The sequence below is a fragment of the Oreochromis niloticus genome, linkage group LG15, assembly GCF_001858045.2.
Source record: "Oreochromis niloticus isolate F11D_XX linkage group LG15, O_niloticus_UMD_NMBU, whole genome shotgun sequence".
Classification (NCBI taxonomy): Eukaryota; Metazoa; Chordata; class Actinopteri; order Cichliformes; family Cichlidae; genus Oreochromis; species Oreochromis niloticus.
The window spans coordinates 23,172,669-23,191,852 of NC_031980.2; the positions used below are offsets into that span (position 1 = coordinate 23,172,669).

The window sequence follows — 19,184 nt, forward strand, 5'->3', positions numbered from 1 at the left end:
TTGTTTGTGTCCTTAAAGAACAGGAAAAATAATATTTGATTGACATTCAAGAATATAAGTTTTGTGTAGCTGATAAATCAGTTTTAAAAGGACTGTGTTGCACTGTTTTCTATAAATGAGCTACTTTTGCTAAGATAAACAAAAAACGACCGTCTTTTAAATGGAGTCTGGTGGCGATTTTGCATGCGGGTTCTTCAAGGCAAAACCTAAAGAGAAAAATGACGCCTTTGTGTTTAAGCTCACAGGATGATCATGGAAATAAAAAGCTTGTTCTGCATCTTCTCAAGTTTAACCTGGAAAATCTTAAAATCTTCTGAGGATCATGGAGGGAAGATTCCTTCCAGCTGTGGCTTTAAATGACAGGAAGCCAGCTGTGGCTGCAGAATATCCCAAAAGATATCAATAATTCAAGCAGATTACACATCTATAAGATTCCAGATGATGCTTTGCTAACTATAAGGTTGGTTGTGGGAGAGCAGGGGCTAATATCATCAGCCTGTTTTGGTTATCTTTGCAATGCAGGAAACAAAATAAATATATCAAACTCTCCTGCAGTTAGTTCAAGTTCAATTTGAGAGACGAAGAGGAAGAGGAGTGAATGTCCAGATGAGCGGCGGCTCGTTGAGCCACAACAAACAGTCTGTTTATCTGCTGCTGCTGGAACTCATTCAGAGCTAACAGAGCTCAAATGTGACTCAGATATGTTCACTTTATTTCATTTCAGGGACATTTGGAGTTTTTGTTATATCAACTTGGATCCTTTTGGTTGTGATTGATAGAAATTGCGATGTTCATAGTGTGGTGTGGAGCATGTTGGATAAAGTTTTAGAAACACTGCCGCTTAACCCTTCCAGTCTAAAGCTCCCTGAATCTTAGACCAAGTCTTTGCCCAAAGGTTTAATGATTTAAATTATAGAGATTTGTTTTCGTGACGGTGCAAACCCCGTTTGTCAGAAGTAAGGCAGGCCAAATCCAGCTTGGTTGGTCTGATGATGAATTGTGGTCAGCTCAGTTTAAGCTGTGGTCTGTAAAGCAGTGCACGGCATGTAAAGCCATACTGAACAGACAGGTGTAAGCTGATGCTGAAGGCAGACAGTCTCAGGTGACAGAATGAGCAGTCCATGTGTGATTTCAGCTTTTAAATAACATATTCTGTGTCATAATGATGATCATGTTTGCATTCACACACACACACATTCACATGAACAGAGTACACTATAAAGAGGCATGTAACTGCACTAAAATATGTTTCTGTAATACAAATCTCAACATGACGGAGCTGTAAAGGCAGCTTTTGTTTTTATGTCGAGCCAGTTTGATTGCAAAAGGTCAGATTGTGTGTTAGAGGTAAACTGTCTACACAAACGCTGATTTATCTGATTTATTATGCTCAGGCCTGTAAAAACAGGTTGAGCAAGACTGACAGAGACACACGTGGTTAAGGAGCAGAACTAATTCTTTACTTGAATTTTACATTTTGACCCTGAGTTCACGAGCAGCCTTCATGGAGATCTGGAAAAAAAGAGTTTTTGTTGTTGTTGCTGTGTTTACAAACCGACATCGTAACATATTAATAACTTAGATTTAGCTGGTGTTGTTGTGCATATTAAAAATCAGTCATCAGGGAGTCTCAGCTGGTTTTATTTAAATTGTGGGGACAGAGGAGTCTTAACTTATATATCTGTAGCGTTTACAAGAATTCTTGTTTTTACGGTCAATGTCATCAAATTGCTTGAATTACATTAAATATTATACAATATACAGGTCATTTAAAAAGGACAGGATGACTGGTGGAAATAAAGAAGTACTTGTTTTATTTTCTCCTCTCTATTTCTAAACTGAAACATATTCAGGTGCATTAATTATTTATTCTCTTTATTATAGTTTCCTGTTATGCTGTCAGCTTCTTTTATGAATATTTAATGCTACTGTGTAACTTTCTTATAGATATAATTAATATAATAAATTTAACAGATATGAGCTAATGGGATTTAAAAAAAAAAAAAAAAGCTGCAGTGGATTGAGGAGCAGCGCAGTGGCACCATCTTCAGGCCAAAGTGCAGAAACACAGGTGAACAGCTGTGTTTCTGCAGAAATCACCACTGAAGTTCTGTTTAGTTGTTTTTGTTTTAACCCTGACATTACTGGAGACATGCTGCTTTAGTCGGTTTTTTATTAGACATTAATAAGAACTGCTGAGCAGAAACTGTTTCATGTTTTGACATCTTTGGATAAAGAGAATGGATGTGACAGAAAGAATGAATGGACAGAACCGGAGCATTTGCTGGGGGCTGGAGCATCCTCTAGCTACCAGTCATCAGATACAAAGTGATGTGTGACAAGAGGTCCATATGTGGACGAGCTTCAGGCTTTACATTCAGCCCAGCTTGCTGTTTAAGCTTCTCATGGTATAAATTCATCCACACATGCCGGACTCCTTCAGCTTAATGAAGGAACCTCTGTAAGCTTTAATGAGATGACACATTTTAGGGTTTTCACTTTAAAACAGTGAAAATAATCCATGTTAGGAAGCACACGAGGACTCTGGTGGGAGAAAGTATTAGGCTTAGTATGTGATTGCTGTCCTGATGGAGCTGTGCATTTTTGCTAATGTCCTGATTTCACTAAATGTGTACAACAAAAGTGAAAAATGCAAAATTATCCCAGCCAGTAAAGCTGCTTGTAGAGTTTACCAAATTTATTGTTCCACTGAAGTCAAGCAAAATTGGGAGAATGTTTTTGGTGCCATTTGTTTGGTGTGTTGTTGAGATTTTGCAAAAAGTTCCAGGGTAAATTTCAGAAGTTCAAAAGTCAGATCACTAGGGAATTATATGCCAGGACACTGGCCTTGGTGGGGAAACTTCAGGGAAACTTGGAGGTCTCCAAGGGATTACATGTGGCTCAAGAAGTAGACTGGGTTGTCTACTGATTGGAAGGTTGGTGATTTGATCCCCAGCTCCTCCAATCTGCAGGTCAAAGTATCCTTGGGCAAGATACTGAATCCCAGGTTGCCCTTGATGCATCCATCAGTGCATCCATCCAACATAGCGTGTTTAGTTAAAAATACATGTATGAGTAAATGAGGCTAGCAGTAAAAAAGGACTTCGCTCAAATTCATTAGAAAAGTGGTCCAAACACACCACAGCTGCCCTTTAGTTCCTCTCTTGCAGTTTTATAATGAACCTTTTCTCATTTGAAAGGGAAAAAAAGATCTTGTCATCATTCTGAGGTTTCCTGTCGTCTCATTCTGCATTCAGCAGCACGATGCAGCTGTCTGCCTTCCAAATGGGAATCTGGGGGAGAAATCCCTTTAAGTCAGAAACCCTGAGAAGTGATCGTGGGTGAGATGGCTCGTTACGGCGACCAGCTGCTGTGTCAGACTTCCAAATCGAGTCTTAATGTTCAAAAGCCTGAGAGTCATTTTCTGCCAGGGAGCGCAAAGCTTCTGTAAAGCCGTCAGCCTCGGCTCCGCTCGCCACAATAAGCTGCCGTGACCATATGTGCAGCGCCGACATACTAAAGATGGAAAGATGGAGGCTGACATCAGCAGCACTGGCACGTTTTTTACCTGAGTCACCTGTAAAGTTTAGATTAGGTTCTTCAGACAGGAAAAACAAACTATCAAAGCTATTGCTAACAGACGATAACTTCACAAAGATCATTAGAAAGACAATTTTGTATAATTAACAGTTTTATACGTGTCTGGAAAACATTTGTTCTTTTGGGTGCGACATTCAAGCAAGAGGTCAAAGATGATGATGAACACGCCAACGAGCGGTGATGGTTTGCTTGTGATCAGGAGCAGGACCATGACACTCAACTGAATATCACTTTTACAGTCCCATACAAACCTCAGGATCGATTACACTAATGTTAATGTGAGTTTGTTTATTGTGCTTCCTAAGCAGGTTTTGTTTGGTGGTGTCAAGTCAAACGTACGTTTGTTTTAAGGGGAAACGAGCAGACAGTTCACTCGTTAAGTTAAAAGAATGGTAATTTATTCACAGGGGCGTTTGGCCAGTGTAGTAACTTAACTTTAAACTCAGCCCTCATTTCATTTAGTACCCCTAATAACACAAATACTTGCACAAACAGGAAATACTCCTTGTGCTCTTTTTGTAGTAGTGTATGCCCTCTGAGTCTGTCACCTTTCTGTCTGTCCTGCACATTTCCCTTCTCTTGTTTTCTTTGTCTGTGATTGTAAAATAAAAGTATAACATGTATTTATAAAATAACTTGTGTTTTAATCCTGCAGCTTATCACACATTTGATTTCCATGCTTGAGAAATGCAAGTGTCCAGAGTCAGGACTGACTGAGAAACTCACTGCTGCAGATCATCTGTGATAATCTCTGTGGGAGAGCTGATGAGACAAAGGCCTTCCACCTGTGATGATCAGACAGGACAAACTCAGCAGTGTGTGAGGAAAAGGAATCATTCTTTTTAGCTAATGTTAAAATAATGTTATCATTAAAGTGTTTTCAGTGTGGGAGAAACTACTCAAGTTCTTCAAGTAAAAACTATATAAGGTAGTAAAAAATTATATATTCAGAAACTTAAAGTATGTAGGTATCAGCAGCAGAATGAAAATAAATGTCAGTATTTTGGATTAATAATACTGCTGTGTTTGTTGCATCATGCATTATATATTCTGAGGTAAGTTGGTCTATAGCAGGGGTGGGCAACTCCAGGCCCCGATGGCCGGTGTCCTGCACGTTTTAGATGTGTCCTTGATCCAACACAGCTGATTTAAATAGCTAAATTACCTCCACAACATGTCTTGTAGTTCAGGACACCGGCCCTCGAGGCCTGGAGTTGCCCACCCCTGGTCTATGTGTTTGTATCATTTCTGCCCAGTTTGACCCATTTAGCAAATGTCAGCCTGATTTTTGCTCTGATATCTATTCTATATGAATTAAGACAGTTATGACTGACAGGCCTGATTTTCTCCCCCAATAAAATAATATTTAATATATTACTCTACTTATTTTATTACATTTTTTACATCTTGGGATTTTTCTTTTTACCCATATCATATAAGTAAGCTTTCATTTTCAGACAAATGTAGTTGTGCCAATATATTAAAAGAACAATATTTATCTATTTGATAGATAATGCATCAATATATACAGTGTAAGATACATTTGTTTTTGAGATAAAAAAAAAAGATATAAAGTGATATGAAATAGAAATAATTGCACCTTCAGTGTTTGCTGAAGCTCAGTATTTAAAACATTTGACAAGTTAAAAGGTCAAAGGTCTACCTCCCCCTCTCTCTGCTTTTCCCTGCTGTGTGTGTCTGTGTCCAGATTCAGGAAAAGACAGTTCTCCCCAAATGTGCCTGCATCACTGCTGATATCACTTAAAGGCTCACACGAATACTAATCAAAAATGTAATTTTGAGTGTCATGTTTTTCAGCAATGTGTTGTTATACTTTTCTCATGTTAGCTGATTTTTGGGATAAAGTCAACTAATCATAATAAAATAATAATAAAAGCACTATGGACTAAATGACATTTTAGTGTCTTTAATTGTCCTTAACAAAAAGCACAACAATAAAAACAAAGGACTGGAGTCTTTAGAATACAGTCTCCAAATTTGATCCTATTACTGAAAATACTTTATTATTATTATTATATAGCTATAGGTGTGGGTGCTTTAGGGGCTACAGGTCCCTAGATATTGCTGCCAGTGCTTTTGATCCTCTTTGGATGATGGCTGTCTTTTGTTAACATTTTCTGTTGGTGTTCCATTGGTTGTCTTGCTTTCCTTTTGAATATAGTGTATACTACTTTTTGTGTCATTGATGTTCCAGTGCTTCTGCCCTATTTTTTGTGTCTGATCATTTATGATGTGTTTTACCACAGCTTTATTTAATGATATCTGAAAATCAAATATTAGCAATTTTACTGATCAATAAATCAGTCGATCAATCTTTATTGACAGACTTTACGTCCATAGTAAAAAAACAACAACCAAACAAACAAAACTAAACAAAAAAACAACACAACATGTAAGACTGCACTTAAAATGAACAGTGATAAGTCTGTGTGTTTGGCAGTTTTTGATCAGCAGGTGGCGAGGGAGGTCTGTGTGCACATGAAGCCTTGAGGAATAAACTCTTCTGCAATCAAATTGGCTGAAAGACTTCATGAAGCTTCATTTAGCTGTCACTAGCTCGAGCTGTTCCTTAAATACTGGATGCTCGATGAGTAACAGGTGTGACAGCTGAAGCGGGAACCTGAGGACTCCACCCAGTGGGTGGGGCTGGACAGGACCTGTCGAACACTTTCAGAAACAGCAGGTGAAGAGAACACAAAAACAGACAACATCCTTAACTATCCTGGCCATTTGTGGCCACTTCACTTTTCTTTTTTCAACCATTTTCGTTCTGTTAATGCAAATGGAATGAAACTTCCCAAAGGTGTGTATTTTTTTTCCAGATTTTTTAATTTTCAACATCAGCTCCTTAATAATGTCAATAATAATCACTATACACCAAATTGTTCCTCTTGGTTCTATCGTGGCCATTTTTGGCCAATTGAAACTCATTATAACCACCTTTTTTGATTCCTTGTTATTGACAGCGCTATATCATGCGATTTAGGTAAAATTGCTTTCATTCTAAACTCAACACATGAAAATTGTAGTTTTTCATGTTTTTTACCAAATTACATCATTTACCCATTTTTGGCCAAGCAAGCAATTTCATGTAATATTCCGAGTTTCTAGTAGCGGCCTTACCACACTCCAGTGGACCAAAATAATGAAACAATTTTGACATAGGTTTGATCTTAAGGATCCAATAGTTTGTGTTTGTGCATGACATTGCAGCACAAACATGTATTTGCAAGATAGACTGGAATAAATGACGCATCAAACATTACATAGGCTGCAGTGAATTTCTGTGGATGCAGGCTATTGAGCTTTGAGGTTCCCAGTCAAACTTAGCTTTGAAGCACATGTTAAAAGCACTTTTACTGATGTATTTTTCATAAAAAGATACCATACCCAAAATATTAACTCTAGAAACAAAAACAAAAATAAAAAAAACCCAATCACAGGACATTTTGCAGAGTTCAAACCTGCAGCTGCAGCGCAAACAACAACAAACACTGTTTGTAAACGTGTCCTGGAGTTTATGCAGGTGCAGACGTTGCTACTGCTGTAAGTAAGCCTAACAGCTTCCAGATCATTTATTCTGGCAATATGGCAATAAAGTAATCACTGCTTCAAGCACTGTCTGTATGATCTGGTCAGAGAGCAAGGACAGCAAGCAGTCCTCTGCCCTTGAAGAAAAGACATCTGCCCAAGATGAAGAAACTTCCTCTCCAGAAGATGAGGGGACAAACTCCAAAGAGGCTGACTGCATTACCACTGATGATGAGTACTAGCCAGTGCCTGAATCCTCTTCTTTGGGGGAGGATTGGGGTTGGGGGGCATGGAGGTGGAGGCCGAGCAACTGATGGAAAAGAACATAGGAGCATTTTCTGAGACCGAGGAGCCGGTGACTGAGTGGATCCCTCATGAAAGGAAAACCATGTGGGTCCCACCACTGAAGAGAGACTGCTCTACAATCCAGTACCCACTGGCATCAAACCAGGGCTCACCCTGTATGCAGTTCCCTGCATTAGCAGCCTGAGATCTACTTTTGACTTTTTTATAACAAAGGAGATCTTTTAGCTGCTGTGCACCCTTACAAACCTGCACGGGAGGCGAAGGTGTGAGAATTGGAGGATTATAGATGAAGTGGAGATAAAGCCTAGACCAGAATAAAGCAATACATAGCATGTTGGATGACAACACTGGAAGTTCTCAGGAAGTAAAAAATGGCATGGGGTTCAGACACCAACTGACGGAGGAGCTCCGAGGACAACGTCTTTACTTCGGTCACCTTGGCAGAGGAACTCCTCAGATGAAAACTGGCACAGGGGAAACCACCCAGAGCTTCCTCCCCAGCTCCTCTAGTTGCAACAGAGGAAGATTTTGTTGTCTGTCTTTGGCTTCACCAAAACTACCACGGCGATATCCCACATGCCAAAGCAACGGAGGAATGTGCTTCTTTTGACAGCAACACACAAGGAACCAGCAGTCAGTGATGGGGAATAAAGGACGCGTGAAAGCAAGAAGCAATCCTGGACTACAATAGGCACAAATATTGCTTGGATAACTTAGAGAGGATGTTGGCACCTCGAGTTGTTGAAGGAAAACTAACTGCTGGCTGCTGGCTCTTTTCTCCAATCTCCTGGATGTCTTGGGATACGATGTCTTTGTCCCGCCCGAAACAAATTCACTGAAGTGGGGGAGTCCTCTACAACCTACAAATGAAGAGTGATCCTGGGAGAGCTGGGGCACATGCTGGTGACCTCAACAACTGCAAGACACCCTTGTCCCTGATTCTCAGCCACTTCTGCCATTGATCTCAAGATACAGTTGTCTGAACCAGAGTTGACCCACACCCCACCAACAAAATGAGAAAAAGGTGCAAAAGGCGCACCTCCAGGATTGGAACAGTAGCCCCTTGCACCAGATGTAGAAAGTGTGCCTACAAAAACCACTCTAATGTGGTTAGTACATCTTGCTGCTAATGGGGATGCACACAGAAGCACACACACTGGAATATAAATTTTGATCATTTTATTGGTCATTTCAGTGGTTATTTGGTCAATAGATTGCCTTTCTGGCCACTAACACACCTTTTGTGATTTTCTTTTTGGCCATTTTTGGCCACCCCCCCCCCCTAAAAAATGTGAACTTTATTGCTATTTTCCCCCAAAAGCGTAGTAATAATACATAATCTGACTGGTATTCAAAGGGTATAATATCTGAATTTGAATTATATTTTGGTTTTCATGACTAGGACTGGTGCTAATTTAAAAAATCAAGTCAATGAAAGTAGAAAAATGTTTTAATATATATTAATTTTATAGTATTTGGTAAACATAAACAGGGGGTGGCCATTTTTGGCCACAAACAAGCTGAGAGGGATTTTTTTTGTTTTTCTGTCACTGCAAAAAACCCCAAAGATGCACAAAACTCATTGATACTTTTAATTATTACTATACATCTAACCTCCATCATGGTTAGAAAATAAATCAGTTTGCATGTATTATTTAGAAAAAAATGGGGATTTTATGCTTTTATCCCCATGTAAATCATTAAAATTATGTGATTTAACTGGTATTTAAAGGGTTAAAATTATGGATTTGATTGAAATTTTGGTCTTGATGAACAGCACTGATGCTAATTTGAAAAATCAAGTCAAAAAAAGTGAAAATATTTCTTAATATATATGAATTTTATAGCATTTTGTAAATGTAAACAAGGGGGCCACGAACAAGCTGAAAGGGAGTTTTGATTTTTTTTTGTCACTGCACAAAAAACCAAATATGCATAATACTCATTGATACTGTTAATTATCGTTATACATCTAACCTCCAGCATGGTTAGAAAATAAATGGCATGTTTTATTTGGAAAAAAATTGGGGTTTTATGATTTTTTCCATTTATGAGTTCCTAGGATTATTTGATTTAACTGGTATTTAAAGGGTTAAAATTCTGAATTTGAATGAAATTTTGATTTTCATGAACAGCGCTGATGCTAATCTAAAAAATCAAGTCAAAAAAAGTGGAAATTTTTCTTAATATATATGAATTTTATAGCATTTTGTAAATGTAAACAAGGGGTGGCCATTTTTGGCCACGAACAAGCTGAGAGAGAGGGGTTTTTTTGTTTTTTTTGTCACGGCACAAAAAAACAAAGATGTATAAAAGTCATTGATACTGTTAATTATTGCTATGCATCTAACCTCCATCATGGTTAGAAAATAAATCAGATGGCATGTTTTATTTGGAAAAAAATTGGGGTTTTATGATTTTTTTCCATTTATGAGTTCCTAGGATTATTTGATTTAACTGGTATTTAAAGGGTTAAAATTCTGAATTTGAATGAAATTTTGATTTTTATGAACAGCACTGATGCTAATCTAAAAAATCAAGTCAAAAAAAGTGGAAATTTTTCTTAATATATATGAATTTTATAGCATTTTGTAAACGTAAACAGGGGGTGGCCATTTTTGGCCACGAACAAGCTGAGAGGGAGTTTTTATGTTTTTGCTCTCCCAGCACAAAAATAACAATGCATTATAATCAATGTTGATGTGAATCAATTACATGCCCCAGACTCTACTATTAATAATACAAGAAATTTCAGTAGCAATGCAGTTATATAAAATTGCGAGATTTGAGGTTGTCTTCCAGCTGGTGCAGTGGACAAACAAACTGGTGTTTAAAGGGTTAAAAATTTAAAAGTAATAATTATTTTATATTTATGAAAAGAACTGCAGTTACTTAAAATCTTTATGCAGAAAAAATGGCAAAAAAACATAAAAATAATAAAAATTACAGACCTAATCTGTTGGTGGCCACTTTTGGCCACGAACAAGCTGAAAGGGTAGTGATTTTGAACAAACCCAGAGGGGTAAAAAGCCGGGGCCCATGAGACACTGTTTTACAGCTACAGCTGTCATACTTTCTGTGCTTTGGATCTTTATTATTGTCTGAGCCAAAACTCCCGCCTTGTCTTTATTACTGACTTCCATTGAAGAAACCCAAAACCCCAAACAGAGGCCAATACTGAAAAATATAAATCAATGACTGAAAACCGCAAAACACACAAACCATGAGAGAGCTGATGGTTAACATAAGGTTGTGGTGCAATCCAGTCTCTTAATACGTAATTTCTCTGCTTCTATGGAATGGAAAAGGGTCTTTCATTGTACTCAGTTTAAAGAAAACCACAAAGGGAGGGGACGCGAGTTTCATTTTACTGTAAACTGAGTGAAGTGTCGTTGTTAAGTCTCAGTCAAATATGACCAAGTGAAAGAATGAAGGGTACATCTGTACTGTGGCTGCTGTGTAAGTACACCACATATTTTTTTGTCAGATTAATGTGAGACTTAAACTAACAGAGTGTTATTCTATTTAGGGTTGATCTCCCTGCTGTGTGGCTCAACAAACCAAGGTTAGTTCACTTTGTTTTATTCTACCAGGAAACCACACTTTATACAATTACATGTTTAAATACAACATGGTGTACAAAAAACAAACGATGGCATTCCTCTTAATGTTTTACGATGTGCTTTCACTTACCAGAACATATAATTTCACAGGCCTCCGTAGCTTTCCCGTAAATTATTTCCATGTAGCTCATAACTAACTGAGCTGAGGCAGAAAAAGGTACAGAGATAAGCTAAAGGTTTAAGTATCAAGGTTAATACAATAAAAATAAATCAAATAAAAGCTAATTTCTGGTGGCAGTGTCAGTGGAAGCTGATTTAGAGACATAAATATAGATATGCATCTAAATCTAAATTCTTTAAAATGAAGGCTTCATAACAAAGATGTAATCAAATGCATAAAAGTTGCTTCCACAAGGTGCTCTTGGTTTATATGCTTACTGTGAGTGTGACTCTTGTTTTGATAACTACAATTCACAGATACAACCAATCATTAATTATTGGTTGAAAAAGCGTAAAGCTAGAAGGATATATGCTCACTGAATGTGCATGCATGATTATGTCTTTTTTTAAATCGTGGTTTGGTGAAGTGACTGATTCACAGGAAACCAAAGACAAAGACGCCTAAATGCAGTCATGTCCAGTTGTCTTTGTACAAACTAGTTTACATTTTAGGAATTCAAAGTGATGAAGGATTTTTTTCCTCTTACACTCTTTCAAAGGCCTATTTAAGGGGTTAAGACTTGGTTTTAGGGGTAACAGGTTTGGCAAAGCATTAATAAGAGTAAATGTCCTCACAAAGGTAGCCAGCCATAGATGCCTGTGTGTGTGTTTGTATAACCCTTCATGTAGACACAGCAGGCAGCAGCTGTCGTGGAGGAAGCAGCGGTAACAGAGGAACCTTTCGTCCAAATAACCTCAAACTCAAAATGGAACTTACTCACATCCACAAAATACCCCGACAGTTTTGTAGTGAATCTGATGAAGGGTTGTTGAGCTGAGCAAAGAAAAGATGTAATTAGAGACAGATTTCTCAAATCATTAGATGATATCCAGCTAAAAGGAGTTATTTAAAAAAGCGTCAGCAATTTTGCCCAATGTAATAATAAAAAATACCTGATGGAAAATTGCCCCCTTCATGATTGTTTCCTGTGAAATCCAGTGGTGTTGATACTGAAGTTTTGTATTTACACATAAAAGTACTGTCTCCACATTCATTTGAATTTCATTTTGAGGCTGAGCTGCTGCTGGGGGGGCAGTGGTGTGCATTGAATGCTTTGCTGTGGCCAAGAAACCCTCTTAAATGCATGCACAAGATCACAGTCACCACATTTCAGTTTGGTTAGCTCCTCACTGATGATATGACCCTGGGATACGAGTTTATAATACACAACCTCGTGAATGTTGAAAAAAAGAGTCACACTCGTCAGCTTCGGACTTCGACTGCAAACTTAAACTTATAGCTACTGTTTGGTCGGTGGGTTGTGGTTAGAGACCCAGCTTTCATCAGCAGTGATTAGCCTTGACAAAAAAGGCCACATTAGATGTGAACGTGGGTCATTCAGTAGTAAAATAACTAAAGCTCTGCAACATTTTACCTTTTATACTATGAATATTTTCTAGTTAAGAGGGCTCTGAAATTCTGCCTCATTTTATTTTTTTTCCAGCATTTCAGAGCCTTCTTAACAATGTCTGCATAAACGGACTGGCAGACTGACTCCATAACAACAAACCATCAAACACCACATAACCTTTTTTGACCTGCAGAAAGAAAGGTGACCACGATTGCACCTTCTGCAACAGCTGTTGCTCACTTACCCACAACATCCTGTTCAGCTTGATGACAGACGCTGTTTCCTGATTTTGAAGCATTTAGATAAGGAAACTGGGCATCTCTCATCTCAGAAAACATCCTGTGTAGATGGTGTTCTCTGCGCCTTGAATCTTGACCTAACCTGCTGCTCACCATCACCACAAACTGTATAGAAAAGTGTAACGTCTCTGATTGGTTTCTTGACTCTTGAAACCTCAAATGTATCAAATTTTCCCATTCCAAATAAGAAGTGAACATATTTAGACTTGACAATTGAGTGATAAATGAATGCTAGCATGCTTGGTTAGAAACCTGCATACACTGCAAAGACACTTATGTTTTAATTAATACTAAGTAACATACCGATACAAATACTACAACTTCAGTTACCAAAATTGAAAAACAACGCTCTGCACCACACAGGAGGCTCGATAACATAATTTAAATGCTTCATAGAGAGCCAGCAGCTCAAACATGCTTCAGAGGTTCAGTTGAGTGACTTTGATTAACTGAGGTAAAGCCATACAGACGTTGGCATCTATAGCAGCTGATATCACCATCGAGCTATCAGTCTAATGTGTCACACGTGGCCAATCGTCAACAAAATCCAAGTGGATTAGTTAAATAAAAGAATTTATAAAAGACAGAGTTATGAAAACAAGGGAAACTACCAAAAAAAACCCAGACATTTTTTGTAGCAGGCTGTAAACGTGTTTATTTCTGCTTTAAAGTTGGACATTTTAACATGTGATTGACCCACTTTTGGAGCCAGTCTCAGGTGGACATTAAAGGAACTGCAGCATTTGGCGGTTTCATTTCTCCGTTCTGAAGGATTCCACTTCAATGACATTCCATTTGGTGTGGATTTTTTTTAAACTCTAGCAACAATCACTCTGCACTATGAAGCTGCTGCAAATAACTGCAGTCACCCGAGTCATAAAGACCATGAAATGCCCCACAATGTCCTCAGGTTTCAACTGTGAAACTAAGGGCTGCACTACTCTATGACAAACCTATTATTCATTATAGCTTTACTACATGTTTTGGTTCTGACAAGTTCAGATATCATATTCAAAGATAATTGGCATACTTCCTCCAGGAGATATTTGAAGAGACTGAGGAGAATCCTTAATGAAAATAATACACTGTTATCCTCAGGAAAAGCTACAGGTTACCAAATTAATAGTTAAATAGGCACAAAATATCTTAAGTCCTTTTATCAATTAAATGACTGAGTAGTAACAGATGAAATTGTGAATGAGCGTTTGTATGTGTGTTATCTCATATGATGAGATTCCGAGACATTTCCCAAGGGAGATAAGAAATTCCAATCTAACCTAATGTAATCTAATGTAATCTAATCCTGAATAACTGTGGTGGAGCTTAACCATACCCTAGATAAACCTGGATAAATGGGAGTGATCCCAAACAACTACTGCCCTTAAAAAACACCTTCCAAACTTAAATGTTGGTGTTTGCAGATGGTTCTGTGTGCATTAATTGTTTCACTGTAATTCTCAGAGACAATCTGATGGCTGCCTCAGGGTTTTGTAAATGTGCATAATTCATATCTTCCCCACAGCTCGTCTGACTGTGAGCCCCAGCAGCTCTCAGCTGTTTGAAGGTGACCGTTTGTCTCTGAGCTGTGAGGGGGAGGACAGCGCTGCTGGATGGACTGTGAAGAGGAACACGCCCAAACGACAGAGGAGTCGGTGTGGAGATGGGTGGGGAAAACAAGTCGGTTCTTCTTGTACCATCACCTACATCTTCAAAAGGGACAGTGGTGTTTACTGGTGTGAGTGCAGAGAGGGAATAACCAGTAACACCGTCAACATCACTGTGACTGGTAAGAAGATTGTGTGTAGTTAGTGTTGATGAAGCTGTGTGTCAGTGGATGAAATGCTGTAGTTTGTGTCTGTGTTGAGGTGGCCCAGTGATCCTGCAGAGTCCTGTGCTTCCTGTGATGGAGGGAGAGACCATCACGCTGCTCTGTAAAGCAAAGTCCACACATTCAAACCTCCCAGCTGCTTTCTATAAAGATGGCTCCGTCATCAGGACTGAGTCGACAGGTCACATGACCATTCCTGATGTTTCCATGTCTGATGAAGGCCTCTACAAATGTCACATCAGTCATCATGGAGAGTCTCCACCCAGCTGGATCACTGTCACAGGTAATTTTCAGTATGATCAACATTTATTTCATCCATAGATGGACATAGATAGCACGAGGTCACCCATTAGTCAGTGAAGTCCCAATATGAGACCTCAAGCTTTTTAGCTATCACCACTTTGGTGTTTTCAAACCTGCAGGTCGGATCCAACCAAATACTTTAACTGGCTAAAGACTTCTAATGTGTTCTGTTTAACCTGAAACTACTCAGTAAAGTAATCAGGAAGGTGCTTAGTGAGGAAGCTGAGTTTCCCATAGACCTCTACACCATCCAAAGGTTTTTTTTCTGCTACCACAGGAGTTGCCCCCTGGTGGCCACTGGAAAGAATGCAGATTAAAGGCACTTCTCCGTTAGCGTCACTTTTCAGACGAGATCTGAAAGTTGCGTCCATCTAAGATTACCATCTAAGATTTCATCCATGAATCACCTGAACAGTGCCATTCTCTTTACAGGTAAACCAACAACTACAGCTCCGCCTTCCACATTATCCCCACCCTCTACATCAACTTTGCTTTCTGTCTCAACCCTAATGACCACACCGATCCAATCCACTGCCATGGCATCTCCTTCTGCCACAGCTCTGCCTACTGATTCGGCTCCACCCACTGTCTCCATTCACCTATCACTTGTCTTGAGAGTGGTCTGCCACCTGGTGGTGTTCTGTCCATATGTCATCACAACTGTCCTAATGGTGTCTTTATATCGACAAAGACCCTCAGGTAACGTTCACTGTCAGATGATCAATCTAAAGGGGATCTGTTGTGTTTTTGTTTATTTTCTGTCATAACTGTACACATGCAGCTACAGTGGTGGACTTTGCCATATATAAAGACTATTAGAGGCCTGAAACTGCCAAAGTTAGAACAAGTAATGAAGAGGGGACACAAACACAGGACAGAGAAGACCTGTTAAAAACAATACAAAATCTAAATCTTTATTTAAAAATTGGAAGCAGTTTGGCACAGGTAGGCAGACCGCATAGTTAGTAAAAAGAAAACAAACTGAGAAACAAGCATGGGATCATACATGGAAACACTGAAACTAGCTAACACACTGGGAATGCCGGGAGAGCCTCAAAATCCGAGATACTGTAAGAACAAAGACAATCTGATCTATCAATCTAATTCTCAGGTGTAAGTCAGACAAATTGAGCACAGGTGAAGCTGTTGATTATTTTGAAGTGTAAATCATGCAAAGCAACTTTAGAAGGGCCTTAGAAGAAAAATGCAGATGTGGAAATAGGTCCCCTTAAATTCTGATTGTTTTTTCTCACTTATTATTACCTGATTATGACTGGACCTGAACTCTTTGTCTTCATAGCAACAGCACCACACCCCTACCCTGAGCAGAAATTGACTGAGGACTTTGACGTCATGGAGGTCACCATCGAGCATCATTTCTAAACTGCACAGAACAGAGAAATATTTTTGTCATGTAAAAGTAATAAATATTAAATTAAATAGATCTGATATTTTATGGCAACACAAAGTCATGTATAATGTTGGAGGTAAACAAAGTGCAGTTTTTTTTACTGCATATTCATATCTGCCGGCACAGCTTATTACCAAAGACTGCTGCCAGTGATTGTACAAATGATAGAAAGAAACATTTAAAAACACTGTATGTGAGACTATAAAAGATTACTTTTACTGGTGTTTTTTTATCTGATGGTGGGTGCACCAGTTTTTGAGAAGTATCTGTCCATCTGTGGTGAGAATTCCACTTTAGAAAACAAGGGTGGATTGCTTGGTCCCTCTTCTCTGCACCAGGAACCTTTTCCTCATGTCCTGAACATTTGGGCTCAGGGTATAAATAAATCCTCATTTGTCTCCATCAGTGTATGAAGAACATGCACCTGTCGTTTGCTCTTTCCTGTCGAACAAAAACCAAAACACATAAGAAAACAGATGATCAGAGAGTCAGAGCCTGTGTCAGAGGTGACAGACTTCTATAGGAGCAAAAGTCATTTCGCAATGTAGTCTCCCCCTAGTGGCCTTCAGAAAGAATGCAGGTTTAAGGAAAACATTTTTCAACAGATTGAAAGATCATGACTACGTCAGGAAATGCCATGAGTGCCATGAAGCACTAAAGGAACCACTGAAGCACCTTTCCTCAGTCTGTGGACACTCTGAACAGCTCTTATTGTTGCTGCCAGTCACATAGATCAGGGTCGTGCCGCTCAGTGAGTATTTAAACACCTGTTCCTGTTGAACATTTCCAACTTCTGTGCTGTGTTTTGATTTTCTAATGAAAAAAAAAATGGCTAAATTAAGCTGCAGGGAAAAATGTTTCACATGTATGAAGCACTTTTCTTCTGTTACAAACTCCTACAAATTTATATATTACAATAAGTCATCTTTTTTCAGTTGAATTAAACTTGCTTTTTTGTGGCTCAAACTTGGCTGGGGGACTGAATTTTTGCCCTTCGATGAACAAAAAAATACTCTGAAACTGACTGAGTTGAGCCTGCCATAAAGAAAACTTGTTAAAAGCACACTCCTGTGCTTCCTTACGGCAGGTAAGAAAAAAATGTGACCATTTTAAATACAATCATTCATCAGATTGTATTTTGCCTATGTTCATAATTATCTATCCCGGGAGCAACGGCAGAGAAGCCCAGACCTCCGTCTCCCGAGCCACCTCCTCTAGCTTACTCAGGGGAACACCGAGGGGTTTCCAGGCCAGCAAACAGAAATAATCTCATTCCTTTGGTCACTACCTCGAGCTCGTGATCATCGGTGAGCTTGGGGAAAAACACTATGTGCCCCATTATTAGGCAAGTGAGTATTTTGACCTCATCAGTATTTCTATGCATATTTTCCAATTCCAAGCTACATAAACTGTAATAGTTGTTGGATTTACGCATTCTCAGATGATATGTATTTAAGGAATAAAGGCGTGACCAGGAGTGATGAACACCTCTATATGAGGTGTTCATCACTCTTGGCCCCACGTAACAGACACTGGTTAAAAAAAAAATTGCAAAAAGTCTTTCAGAAGGACTTTTCAGCACTCTTGAAATAGCTAAGCTATTCATTTTAATTTCCCAATAATTGTGCACACATGTGCTTCCCCCTGAGGATGTCCAGACTAACATTTCCTTTGCCAAACATTCCGGTTTATTAACATTTTGCATTGAGTAAGAACACAGGTTTTGTTCCATATTAAAGTTAATCCTCAAGAATACAACTTGCATAATAATTGTGCGCGTGGTGTAGATTGTCCGATAGATGCCACAGGCTGAGGTATGCCAAATTACACAAGAACTGGACTTCAAATAAATGGTAACACAAATCAAAACTTGAAACTTTTAGTTTGCATTATTGTCAATATGTACAGGGGAGGTCAGGAGAGGTACAACACTGAGGGTATACAGCCATCTGTTAAACATGGTGCTGTTAGAGGTCTTGTCAGAACTGATGGAATTATAAACCTAGAAAAGTCTCATTAGTTTTTCATTCACCATGAAATATCATCTGGAAAATATCTGAATGGCAGCAGCTTCACAATGATCCCAGGCACACAGCCAGTGCAGTGGATTGTCCTCCCCAGAGCCTGGACCTCAGCATTACTGAAGCAGTGTGGGATCATCCTGACAGAGAACTGAACAGAAACATCCAAAGAGGAGCTTGGAATGTCCTTCAAGAACCTGGAGAACTATTCCTGGAGATACTTAAAGAAATGACAGAAAGCTATCTCAGAGAGTTCAGACTGTGCTGAAGAATAAAGGTTTTCATATCAATTATTTACTTTCAAGCATTGCTGCACCTGCTGAATTTCCCATTTTTCCAAGCAAGATATAAAGAATTGATGGGTTGAAAAATAGTCAAGTAAAGCCATTCTGGAAACTACCTGAAACTAAACTTAACCTGGAAACTAAATAAAAAGAGAAACTAATGAAAAATAAAAAAAATACTTAAATCTGCTGTTAACAGATATTTTGAGGATATTGTAAATATAAACTCCGTATTAGCAAGTCTACAGATTAAGATAATTCTTAACTATGAACTAAAGTCAAATGCAAAATCAAACCATGTCTTAAAAAGATCTAATGAATGTATGCTAGCAAAACTAAATATATAGAAAATGTCCTTAACTTTTTTTTTTTTTTAAATCAACGTGATCCATTTTATCATTAGGAGGTTGGTATATATGTGTATCGTCACACCTATCCTGAAATTA

General features: G+C 38.6%; 1 protein-coding gene across 2 annotated transcripts; it reads left to right on the forward strand.

Moving 5' to 3' along the window:
• Nucleotides 1-10,784: 10,784 nt before the first annotated feature.
• LOC100695925 (low affinity immunoglobulin gamma Fc region receptor II) lies at nucleotides 10,785-17,399 on the forward strand. 2 transcript variants are annotated; one of them, XM_003446620.5, is made up of 6 exons: nucleotides 10,785-10,917; nucleotides 10,988-11,023; nucleotides 14,414-14,677; nucleotides 14,757-15,002; nucleotides 15,581-15,721; nucleotides 16,323-17,399. In XM_003446620.5, exons 1-6 carry the CDS (start codon nucleotides 10,887-10,889, stop codon nucleotides 16,403-16,405), a joined length of 801 nt encoding a protein of 266 aa, XP_003446668.2. In that variant the 5' UTR covers nucleotides 10,785-10,886; the 3' UTR covers nucleotides 16,406-17,399. The 2 variants fall into 2 exon arrangements, with proteins under 2 accessions (XP_003446668.2, XP_005452473.1); XM_005452416.4 differs by having other exon boundaries at nucleotides 10,786-10,917; nucleotides 15,455-15,721.
• The last annotated feature ends 1,785 nt before the right edge of the window (nucleotides 17,400-19,184 follow it).